The 11,919-nt window shown below is 43.4% G+C and overlaps 1 protein-coding gene across 6 annotated transcripts; it reads left to right on the top strand.

The window, feature by feature from the left end:
* Window positions 1-225: 225 nt before the first annotated feature.
* RNF146 (ring finger protein 146) lies at window positions 226-10,558 on the top strand. Of its 6 annotated transcripts, none has more exons than XM_066994314.1 (4): window positions 226-357; window positions 5,072-5,229; window positions 8,795-8,933; window positions 9,021-10,558. In XM_066994314.1, exons 3-4 carry the CDS (start codon window positions 8,796-8,798, stop codon window positions 9,852-9,854), a joined length of 972 nt encoding a protein of 323 aa, XP_066850415.1. In that variant the 5' UTR covers window positions 226-357; window positions 5,072-5,229; window position 8,795; the 3' UTR covers window positions 9,855-10,558. The 6 variants fall into 6 exon arrangements, with proteins under 6 accessions (XP_066850415.1, XP_066850414.1, XP_013030871.2 ...); XM_013175417.3 differs by lacking the exon at window positions 226-357 and adding exons at window positions 697-901; window positions 3,288-3,484 and having other exon boundaries at window positions 8,795-10,558; XM_066994313.1 differs by having other exon boundaries at window positions 8,795-10,558.
* Window positions 10,559-11,919: the final 1,361 nt, after the last annotated feature.

Genomic DNA, 11,919 nt, shown 5'->3' with positions numbered 1-11,919 from the left:
CTTAGGGACGTGGTTTTGTGAGTGACACTGGTGGGGGGGGCGATGGGACCAAATGATCACGGCGGTCTTTTCCAGCCCTAACGCCTCCGTGACTCTGCAGAGGTGCCAACGCCCGGCCTTAGGCCGCCATGACACCTCCTCGGGATAGCAGCGGGAGTGGCCGCGCCCTCCCCCCGTGACGCCGCCGGCGCGCGCGCCCCTCCCCTCCGCTTGCGGCCCCTCCCTCCCGGTCGCGTCACGGTGGCGCGGCAGCGCCCCCCCCCCCCCGCCCCCCCCGTCCTGCGCGTGACGTCGGCGCGTCCCGCGGCGGCGGCAGGTGGCGGAGCGGCGCGCGCCGGGCCCGGCCCGATCCTGCGGGTGAGTCCCGGGCGGCGGCACCCCGGGGGAGGGGGGGGGGCTCCAACGGTCACCAACGGCCGCCAACGGCCGCGCCCCCCCCCCCCCCTACCCCCGCGGCGGGGCCGGGCTGCGAGGCCCGGAACAAAAGGGCAGGCCGCGGGGTGCCGGCGGGGCCCCCACCGTGCCCAGGCCGCAGCAGCGCGGTGGGGAGGGAGGCGGCGGCCGGCAGCCGGCGGCGGTGTCCGGGGAGGCGGCGGTGTCGGTGCGGGCCCTGCGCGGCCCCTCGCGTTGCGGCGGGGCCGGGAGGCGGGCGGTGCGCGTCGCCGCCGCTGGAAATGGGGGGGGGATTGGGGCTGGGTGCTGCCGGCGGGGTGCTCGGGGGCTGGATTTGGTCGCGGCGCTGGAGCGGGGACGGGCGCAGCCCGGAGGGGAGCGCACCGGAGGTGGTGGTGTTCGTCCCAGTACCGCTTTTCTGTCACCCCCAGCGAGCAATCCTGTGCAGTTTGCCCGTGGTCCTGTACCACGGAACTGTACACCGGTAATCCCAAGGATTAGGGAATAGGTAGGTAGGGAGGGCAGCTATAAAGTTGTGCTTTTGTCAGGTTTGTGATATGAAAAACACAGCCTCCGCTAACACAGGGGGTTGTTTAAAATAGGCCTTAAAGTGCCTCCATAAATGCATCACCAAAAACGGCCTGCTGTAACAGTACTGAGCGCCCGGTACAAAACCCTGGTATCGATTTGGTCGCTTTGAGTAAATCTTAAATATCGAATGTTTGCGAGAGCTCGCTTGACAGTTCTGTGTGGTTAATGCTGTGGCTGCCTTCCGAGGGAATCAAAGTGCCAATTGTTTGAATCGCCACAGTGCGGAATCTGTACGGGGAGGAAGAAACAAGTTCGTTTTGTTTCCTTCAAAACCCGCTGCATCAGTTGAGATGTAACGCAGTTGTCATTTGCCGAGAGGGATGGAACTGCAGGGTTTCGAAGGAGTTTGAATAGTGGGCTCTTGGAAATGGTGGGAAAAAAACCACTTTATTGGAATTGATTTTTCCCCCTCTCCTTCTTCTGTGCATGTTAATCAAGTCTTTCTGTTTAGAGATGTTCCTGTACTTAGTTTGCGTTTCCAAAGCATTGATAACTTCAGATGAACCTGTTCTTGCTTTGTTTTCCTACAGGAACTTTGACACTATCATTTTGCTTGAGTGAGAAGCTAATGTTTTGCTCTCTTAAATAAAATGAAATATATACTTCAAATTCAGTGGTCCAGTTGTAGCACAGGACAAGAAATTCATTTTGAATAAATATGCAGCAGTTCAATACCAAAATGGTTGACTGTTCTGCACTTGACTATTTTTCTGTGGTTTAGTTCTAAATCTATACAAGGTGTGTTTTTCTTTGTTTTTGTTTTTTAATTAATGTGTAATGGCACTGCATAAAGAATGACGGGGAAGTTGAAGCCTCATCACATCACTAATTCCCAAAGATACTCTAATTTTAAGAAAGAGGTACAGAGAAGTCACTATGAACAGGAGACAGTGAAATTATTTATCTGCTGTGCTGTGCATTGCCTGGTGATGGTTTAAAAAATATCTGAAAGGCTCAGTACCTTTAGCTGACACTATGTTGACAATAACAGGCCTTCAGCTGGGAAAATGAATTTTTTCCCCTCCCCTTATTTTAAAAAAAAAAAAAAGGCAAAAACCATACCAAAAACACTTTACTTCTTTCCTCCTTTTCCCTGTATATTTGGCTCATGGTGGCTGGTAGGGAAGGACGCAGTTCTGTCCCCTGCTTCCACCTTCTTCCACCCTCCCTCCCCCAGGAATCGAGGTATGAGGTAGGGAGCTTGATGGAAACAGTCCAGTACTTAACTACATAAAAGCATTTACCGTTTTTATTTTGTAGTGCTGTACCCGTTGATTTTTCAGCCTATGGGGACACAAAGGATTAGCTTGTGGTAACTAGTTTAAAGTAATCTGTAGAGTGCTGCAGAATTTATCATCTGAGGCAGGATTTAAATAAGGCTGTAGGTAACACCACATTTACATTCAGAACCTGGCTTCTTAAATACGTGCATTTCTGGGATATTTTTTTAAAAGTTATTGTTGCTTTTTTTCTTTTGCTCTGGTCTCCAAAGCAAAAGAAAAATGGGAAAAAAAAAGTAGTTTGGGCTCTGATAGGTTATTGGGAATCTGATGTGCAGCAGTTAACTGACAAGAAAGGTTTCGTTCCGTCTTGGTCTAGTAAAAGCTGGATGTTTTCCTCAAGGAAGACCTTGGGTCACTTTCGGATGGTAGCTCAGGTAGGAGGTCAGCCACTTTGGAGTCCTAAAGCTGCGTGGAAGAGGCTGGCACAACTTCTCCCAGCAAGCGTCCCTGGAGACTTCAGGGGAACAAAGAGCAGTCAGACACCGCCTGAGCCTCAGCGTGGGAGGAGCTGTTGCCCAGCGCTGATGCCAGGTCGAAGCCCTTGCTCCTGGGCAGTGGGATTGTCCTTCATCCGTTGCGTCTTGAGTGCGCGTTCCAAAATCGGCGTGTGATGGGACGCATGGGTTTCGTGAGTGCGCAAGGGGAAGGGACTCTTGCAGGTTGCCGCAGTTAGCGTAACTCCCCGTACGAGGTGCTCGTCTAACGTAGGAAGTTAATTGCTAAGTAGAGAACACAGCTCTTAGCCACTTAACTTCAAAGGAGCAGAGTCCGGGAAGGGGTGTGTGTGTAACCACAAGCGCCTTTTATCCCGTTTTGTAAAATTTTCATGGCTGGCTTATTAAGTAAATAACAACATAATGAAGAGTAGAGGTTACCTGAAGTCAGTTTGTGAACTAGTTCTTTTTAAGAGCTATGCAGCGTTTAGAAAGTTGCCTTACCATAATCCCATAATTATGTCCTAATTGGATTCTTCCAGGTATAATTACATGCATCGTGTATGTGCGTGCGTTTTTTTCCTAGGAAATCTGTCAGAGCTGACCCAGCGTCCTTCTCCCATCTCCATGTAACATTTGGTCTTTGAATGCTCCACCTCTGACAGTGGATTGTAGGAGGTAGCAGATAAAACCTGCAGAAGCCAGGACCTGAGCTGAAGGGCTGGGCACCACACCCACAGCATCGAGCTTGTTGCAGCCGTCTCTTTGATCGTAGCAAACACGGTATTTTGTCTGAGTGGATTAGTAGAGCCAAAATTTCAGTGGGATTGCAGCTCTCCATTTCAGATTAATGTGTGAAGAAAGGGGAAGTTGCTGGATTGATGAGGGGAGAACCGTCTCCCTTTTGAAGGGGTGCTAGGACAAGTGGATAGGCATGTTAATTTTTGCATTTTTCCTTTTGAACGCTGGCTAAAAATAGCTGGACTGAATGCTACATGGAGCTCAGCTATGAAGAAAATAACACGTTTGAGTAATTTATCTTGCACTGAAGTCATCTGAACATTTCAATCCGACATTATTCGTGATAAATGTTCAATCATTTGATGGAGCATAGCACAGAACACCGTAACACTAAATGCTCCATGTTCTTTCTGAGACTTACCACTCCTTGACTTTGCTCTAGTTGGTACATAAATCTGATCTGCACCGTGTTTACACTGAAATGATTCTTTCATTGAGCAAATTGAAATCAAATACATGACATTCTTGGGTCTGCTTCAAAGCATTCGTATATGTAAGATTTTGCAGCAACTGAAAATTGTAATTCAAAATGCCTAAGAAACATCTTGAAAGCTACAGCCCAGAAGAGAGGAAGATACAGCTGTATGGCTCATCAGTCTTTGTACATACGATTCCCAAAATACTTTCTGTAACTAAGGGTGGGTCTTTCAGGTCAAGACCTTCTTGTTTAGAGCTTGAGAACAGGACAGTGAAATCTTGGTGGTCTCCCTCCTCTCACCCAGTTTGCAGATTCCTACCTGCCTACTGTAGAGTTATTTAGGTAATTGTTAAGACACTGGTTTCCAGTGACTACTTTGTATTTGTGAAATGAATTGGTTCAAATTCTGGTTGGTGACATACTGCAAAATGTATTTTGGCTGACATTAACTGGTAGCCTGAAGAGGGGCACGTTACCTCAGAGTCACAGAGCCTGAACTGCACCCTTGTCCTCTTTTTCAGAGATCACATATATTTGTTTCAGCACTGAACCTCAGAAGTGCTTGGCACTTCATAAAGAGGGCTCTAAGCTGCAGAGTGCTTGAGATGTGGACAGGACCTAGGGAAATCACCTGTTTGCATGCATGGTTTTCTCCTCAAACATCCGGTAACAGCCCCTGTTTACAGACAAGATTCAAAGCTGGATAGGCCTTTGGAATAATACAATATGGCTCTTTTTATATACAGGTTTAGGAAGCTGTTGTTACTTGTTAAACTCTCCGAAAACAGGAAGTCATTTACTAGAGGTTAAATATGCACAAACATAACATACTCCTAACTTTAGTCTTGTTTCTCATTTTGTATACATGGTTACTTTATGGAAATGAGGCATTAACTGTAGATATAATAATTGCCTTTTATAGTACTTTAGAAAAAGATAATTTGCATAAGTTAGACATCAAAATAATCGACATCAAACTGTAGGCCAAAATTGGTAATTGCAAAAAATACGACAATGTCTGATGGAGTCTGCATCAGGTAGATTAAAGGATGGTTATTTCCTTTCTGTAACAGGACCATGGCGTTGTGTTTTGCTCGCTCATATCTGTGTACAATGCTGTTGTAATGGTAATACTGTTTGCTTTCCATTAGTGTGCAGAGAAGCTGAAACGCTGCAGTGTACTGTTGGGCAGGACAGACAAGGAATGAGCCAGCCTTGGGAAGGAGGACCTGCCATCCTAGCTGGAGACATCTGAAGAGAGGACATCTTAGTCTCGTGGCATGCGTCAGTAGAAATTACTCAAGAGAAAGTAAGCTGCTGTTGTTTTGTTAATGGACTTGCACGTGCCAGCTTGTTGACAAACTGCTTAGTTGTAGCTAGAATTTGACCCGGAGTCCGAAAAGTTACTGTTTTGGAGTAGGGTTATGGGAATTTACTTGCTCTTTGGACAGAGTCCCAGAAGGCCTGGGGAATTTTCATATAGTTTTTATACATTACCTATTCCATACTTTGTGTGTTGATGAAGGCACTCTAGGCTATGCGTCGTAAGCTTACCAAATGAAATGTAGGTTTTAATATTAATTAAAAAAAGAGATAATAGAAGTGAGATCTGCCAGGATTGTAGACCAGCTCCTTCACAGTTGGCTTTAGGCTGTATTTATGTTAAAATGTAGCATTCAGATGCTTGTTGTTCCCTTTTTTTATATCTGAACTGATGATCCAAATACTTCAAATAACTTTATTTTTAGAACTTGTCACTGATTTTAATTTATTCAATAATGTAATTTTCCCTGTTAGCCAAAATTAATAAAGTAACCCAGCTCTCCAAAAAACAGAGCTTAGTCTTTGATAACCATTTTAATATGAAGCCTTTTTTGAATAAATCTTGTTATAAAATATTACTGTTAATTTCAGGGAAAATACTCTGCACTCAGATTTGTTTAGTTATTAATGCCATGAAGCTGGAATGAATGTGCTTCCACAGCCGTAACTTAGCAGAATAGCAGCTCTAGATGTTTTTCCTCTTTTCCAAAGGGCTTACCTGTTTGATAAAAATCTACATATATATGCCCTAGTACTAATTTATAGACAAACTCCGTGAACTAGATCTGATACTTAAAAAGGTAAACAATAAAGGATTAACTAGTATATTCTTTTAGAAACAAAAAGTGAAAGCCTCAGTTCAGTTGATCTAAATCTTTAAATGGATAATTGTCCTGCATTCTGAGCACATGCAACTGCAGTTGTGCTTGTCTTTTATTAAAAGTTTTATGTTGCAGGGTTGTGCTTGGTTAGAGATGAGGGTATTCTTCTAGCTGTATTAATTTTATGTTTTCCTCTAATTCATTAAAAATCACTTAAGACTTTCAAAAGAAGACATTTATTCCTCCTTTCCATTCATATGCTGCATTATTAACTTGACCTAGTAAGGAATCAAAGAACCTTCAAATTAGTAGGTGACCTATTGAGCACAGCTCAAATATTAATGAGAACTCTCTCACTGCTTTTTGTTTACTCATGATACAGCATAATACATTCACTCATAATAGTAACAATACCAGAATTTGATTTGTCAAAATGGGTTTCATTTTTAATCCCAGCAGTCTCCAAATTCTTAATTATGATACACAAATTATAGAGAAGTTACTTATCTTCATGTTGTTTTTATCTTTTCTTTGAAGAGGATAACCTTATGAAATGTATTTAGGGAAAAGAAGCCTTTTGTAAAACTGTAGCGTGGAAATAAAAATCTCAGCTGCTGTGCCTTTCTGCACGGTGGTATGTCATTATGGGAACACTTGAAAATTCAGATCTTTTTTCCTCAGCCATGGTTGGCACAAACTAATCAATACATGGTTTTCTATTTCAGCTCTTCTGTTGTGAGATACTGATTGAGTTATGTTCGTGGGTATTCTGAAATCTGAATAGCTTTTCTTCTCTCCTTTTTCTAATAAGTTCCTCGTCATAAAAACCTAGTTTTGGTGTAAAGTTCTGCTTCCAAATATAACCTGGAAAGTGTGAAGCTGCCAGAGAGCAACTAGTTCACAAGACTTTCAGAATGTGTCTCTCACGTAGATGTGCAAAATAAAGACAATTACCAGGTGGTAATGCTGTCTGTATCTGCACGCTGACTGAAGAGCTAGTATGCATATTTGTTCTTAATCTCAGAGAAAGAAGTTCAGATACAAAGGTGTACAGAGTTATATGCCACTTCAGAAATAACATATATGAACGGTAGAGCTTAAAAAACCCGACTTGATTAAAAAATTAGATTAAAGAAAGGCATTGCTCTTCTGAGAGGAAATTACAGTGACAAAAGGGAACGGGTAGCATATAGAGATGCATTTTTGTAAAGATAAATATAGACACAGAAGCATAAATCTTTTTTTTTTTTTTTCTAATCCCAGCATGTGTTCGTAAGATGCATAAAGCAGCAAAGGCTTTTACTGTAACACGAGGGATTTTCTCTTGAGGTAATGCGTTTTACTAGAAATATGTCTGATACTGGAACAGGCTGTCCAGGGAGGTTGTGATACCACCATCCTTGCAGGTTTCAAAAAAGTCAGCTAGACAAAGCCATGGCTGATCGGACCTGATACTGCTGATAGTGCCGTGTGGAGCTGGAATCTGGGCTCCTGTGACCTCTAACGGTCCCTTCTGGCCCACCCTTCTGTGGTGACTTCGGATGAACTATGCTCTGCTGTTTGTACAAAGAGGACTAGTTACACTGAAAGGCTTTTTTGCTGAGTATCAGCCCTATGCTGCCAAATTCCTTGGAGATTTGAAATGAAAAAGGCACATTTTTAGGCCCCATTCCCCTAAAGCCCACTCTTCGCCCTCGTTTGATATCTGCTGGTTTGTTTTGATGAGAATAAATGAGATCATAACAGGAAAATAACCATGAAAAAGACTATGAAAGATTGCCGTAGGTAAATGTAGTCTAGCAGGCATTTGTATGTCTAGGCTAGAATATTTTGCGTATTGAAATCCTATAAAATGGCAGAGTAGCATTATAGTTGGTTATAAAATTTCTGTTTAACAACAGAGATGAGACACGGCCAGAGAAGGCACAGGCAATGACTTCACAAACAAATGATGGCTGCGTATTTCATCTCCTGTGATAGATACACTGCCCCTTCTGCTTGGCTGGAACAATTCCTTTTGAGGTACCCTCAGCTAGATCAGCAAGTTCACCTGTTTTTTAGGAAAGAGAAATCCAGGATAGCTTTTGAAAAAGCCACCTCAGTCTTCAAATCCAGTTCTTCCTGTAGCCCTGTGGTTGTTACAAGCCTTGTCTGAGGGCTGGTACGCTGTGGTGACTAAGAAACAGCGAGTGGGAATACTCCAGCCTGGTTCTGCTGCCGGGCATATTTTGTGCTATGGAAACCTAGCCTGAAGTATTGTTCTGGTAATCCCCTAGTCAAACTGATGATCACCAGTACTGTACAGATGGATTGTTTTGTGGGTAGGTCACCTCTTGAGAAAAGAATCGTAGCCTCTTCAGATTTTCTGAGGAGGCTCCAAAATAACAGGCTGGCTGGATGCTTTGTAGTACCTTTAGCCTGCATGAAGCTAGCTGATCAACACTGCTTCAGAAAAAGAAGAGAGGAAATTCCCAAGTTTGGCATGGTATTGTGTTAAAAATGAAACAGGAGATTAAAGATCAGCGATTGGGAAAAGAAATTCTACCAAAATTCAGCTTAGTTTGTTGACTCAGAAAACAGTGTTAACCTATCGGTTACTTTAAAAGTTGAGCTTCATAAATGATACCTCATCTTAACCCAAGGCAAGTGTCTCATTCTGTGGATGGTGAGGTAAGGTGCCAGTTTAGGTTGACACAGTAAACTGATTTACATCTCTTTGATCTTCTGCAGGATGGCTGGCTGCGGTGAAATAGATCATTCGATCAACATGCTTCCCACAAATAGGAAGACAAATGAGTCATGTGCTAACGCAGCACCTTCCCTGACAGTCCCTGAATGTGCTATCTGTCTGCAAACGTGTGTCCATCCAGTAAGTCTGCCTTGTAAACATGTTTTCTGCTATCTGTGTGTGAAGGGAGCTTCTTGGCTTGGGAAACGATGTGCGCTCTGCCGGCAGGAGATCCCAGAGGATTTTCTCGACAAGCCAACCTTATTGTCACCAGAAGAACTCAAAGCAGCAAGCAGAGGCAACGGAGAATATGCTTGGTACTACGAAGGTAGAAATGGTTGGTGGCAGTATGATGAACGTACCAGCAGAGAGCTGGAAGATGCCTTTTCCAAAGGTAAAAAGAGCACTGAAATGCTGATTGCTGGGTTTTTATACGTAGCAGATCTTGAAAATATGGTTCAGTATAGGAGAAACGAGCATGGACGCCGCAGGAAAATAAAACGGGACATTATAGATATTCCAAAGAAGGGAGTGGCTGGGCTTAGGTTGGACTGTGACGCTAACACTGTCAACCTGGCGAGAGAGAGCTCCGCTGACGGTGCAGACAGCACAGCGACCCCGGGGGCTGCAGCCGTACAGCCCCTGGTGCCTGTTTCTGCTAGGCCCCTGCCGTCACTCGATGGTCAGCTGATGAGTCCTTCAACGCCATCGCCTGATGTAAGCGCTTCTCTAGAAGACTCTTTTGCCCAGTTGCAAATAAATGGAGACAGTATGGCCGAAAGGAGCCATAGGGGAGAGGGAGAGGAAGACCATGAATCATCATCGTCCGGTAGGGTGCCGGCCCCTGACGCCTCTGTGGAGGAGACCGAATCGGATGCTAGCAGCGATAGCGAGGATGTGTCTGCCCACCTCCAGCAACATCCATCCTCTGCCCAGCAGAGACACTTGAATGCAAACGCAAACCAGTCAGGAGTGGATAGACCAGTGGCAGGGGGAGGGGTGGTAAACGCGAGCGTAAGGTCTAGAAGGCCAGATGGACAGTGCACAGTCACTGAAGTTTAAATCTGGAGCCATGCAATTGAAAAACTCAGTCCCGTATCTGTAAATTTTCTGTCCACATTGGCATTGCACTCAAACCTAGCAGTGTGTTTGGTGGGAGGGTGGGGTGAAGGGGAGAACCAGATTTGGCCTAATTTAAGTCTCTTAACATGTCTCAGCTGGAAGACTAACTGTAAGAAACTGGGTCGTCCTGTTAATGGTTTGAAAGCTGCTTAGCAATACCCAGTTTTCTTGAAAATGTCTTGTGTTTATTTTGTAGCATCCTCCCCTTGAAGATACTCGGTCCCTTTTTGGCCAATGTATATCTACTGTACAACTTGAATTGTTTTCATTATCTGACTGTTGCATTAAGTGTCTTACTACTTTCTGCATGGATTGATGTATGAAAAGAACACTAAAGCAATGTGGGAGCAGGGAAGATGTTGGGTGTGAGCAGGATGCTTAATTTAATGTGAGAAAATAGATGTGAGTTTGGAGTTAAAATGTGTTTTTACTAGACAAAGAGCAATCATTTACTTTCCTTCAATGGAAATGTAAAAATGCTGTTAACTTTCGTTGCAAATTCTTACCTATACACTTCATGGCATTTTCACTGGCTTTGCCATCTAGTCCTTGTAGTTCTGTTTTTGAGGTCTTTCTTGATCTGTCTCGTTTTTGTTACGGAATTTATAATTTAATAAAACTACATTTTACCAGTAACAATCTTAGATATGTCTCCAGTTTAATTGAACTTCACTGGAGGAACTTTAAAGAAAACTATCATAAAACAGCTTCCTGTGTTTGCTGACAGGGAGGATTGGTATAGAGTGGTATCTAAGTTCTTAACATCCCTGACTGACTGTATCTCAAACAACACTGTAGGAGTGTGCCTATCTAAAGAAAAATCCTGAGTTACAGGCTTAATGTTTACACAGGCTTAACGCTCCTCATCTGAAGGGCTGATCAACTCACTTCACTGTTATGGTAGACAAAAGTATCACAGTCTTATTTATTAACAGCAGAAACATTGAAATAAAAGAGCGTGAATAATCAAACCTGACCTTAAGGTAAAAAACATGTTATGGAATACATTGCTATTTATCTGTTCTGCATAGCAAAACTAGCAGCAGCACAGAAAAGATAATTCTGGGCTTGTATTAGAAATACATCTTCTGGATACTACATCTCCCAGTTTCTACGAACTTGAAAATTACAACATTTTTTTTTTTTCTATGGCAGTTATTTCTCATTCTGAAAAATGGTGGTTGGTCAGCTGTTGATTTGGCTTAATCTTTAAAATAAAGCTAATTAAACCCCAATTCTTAGTACATATATCCCTGAATAGGAAGGGCCAATAGCTGAAATGCAATTATTTCAAATCTTGAAACAAAAGGTGCTAAAAACTGTACACTTAAGCTTCTAAGACATTTTCCTTACACTGGCTAAAATGCCTATTCATAGACAAAGCTGTGAAAGTCTTCCAGTTTCTGGGTTTTATTTTTGCCCGCAAGGTGAGACAGTGGGTCCAGTGAACAAAGGAGATGGCACAGGAGGAGGCTTAGATGGAATAAGGAGTGTTACTTTCTTACCACTTAATAGTTCCATAAGGCAATAAGCCAGTAAGGTGAACTTTGGAAAGAAAGAACTTGGAATGTCTTTTCTTCCATTTGTTAGTTGTCACCTGCCTTTTTTCTTTCTAGTTAGCATGCGATGGCGCTAATCAAAATCTAACTGTGCTGTAAAAACACACAGTAAGGATGCTTCTGGTATTCGCGTGCATTTCACTTAATGCGAGGCTATGCACTGTTATAGCAAGATGCAAAATACAAGACTTGCTATATATGCTCAATGTGAGGACTTTCGGCACAAATAACATACAATGCATTTTATTAGTGGTTATCCATGGGGGTTCTTGTCCAAAGTAGAGGCAGATCTCCATTCAGGCCAAACACCCATGATGCTGCCTTTGGCTCCTGCTGGCTGACCGCAGCTGTGAATTACTGAAATTAGTTAAAGTAAGGCTGATAACTGCTTAACAGCTAATCATCAGGGTGGCAAATACACACCCCAGATCAAGCTAGGAAGACAC

This window comes from Anser cygnoides, chromosome 3 (assembly GCF_040182565.1).
Source record: "Anser cygnoides isolate HZ-2024a breed goose chromosome 3, Taihu_goose_T2T_genome, whole genome shotgun sequence".
NCBI classification, from domain to species: domain Eukaryota; kingdom Metazoa; phylum Chordata; class Aves; order Anseriformes; family Anatidae; genus Anser; species Anser cygnoides.
This window is presented reverse-complemented; position numbering and strand designations above follow the sequence as displayed.

Excerpts from the sequence above, each read along its gene's own strand:
- RNF146 (XM_066994313.1), top strand. The coding sequence starts at position 8,796 with ATGGCTGGCTGCGGTGAAATAGATCATTCGATCAACATGCTTCCCACA.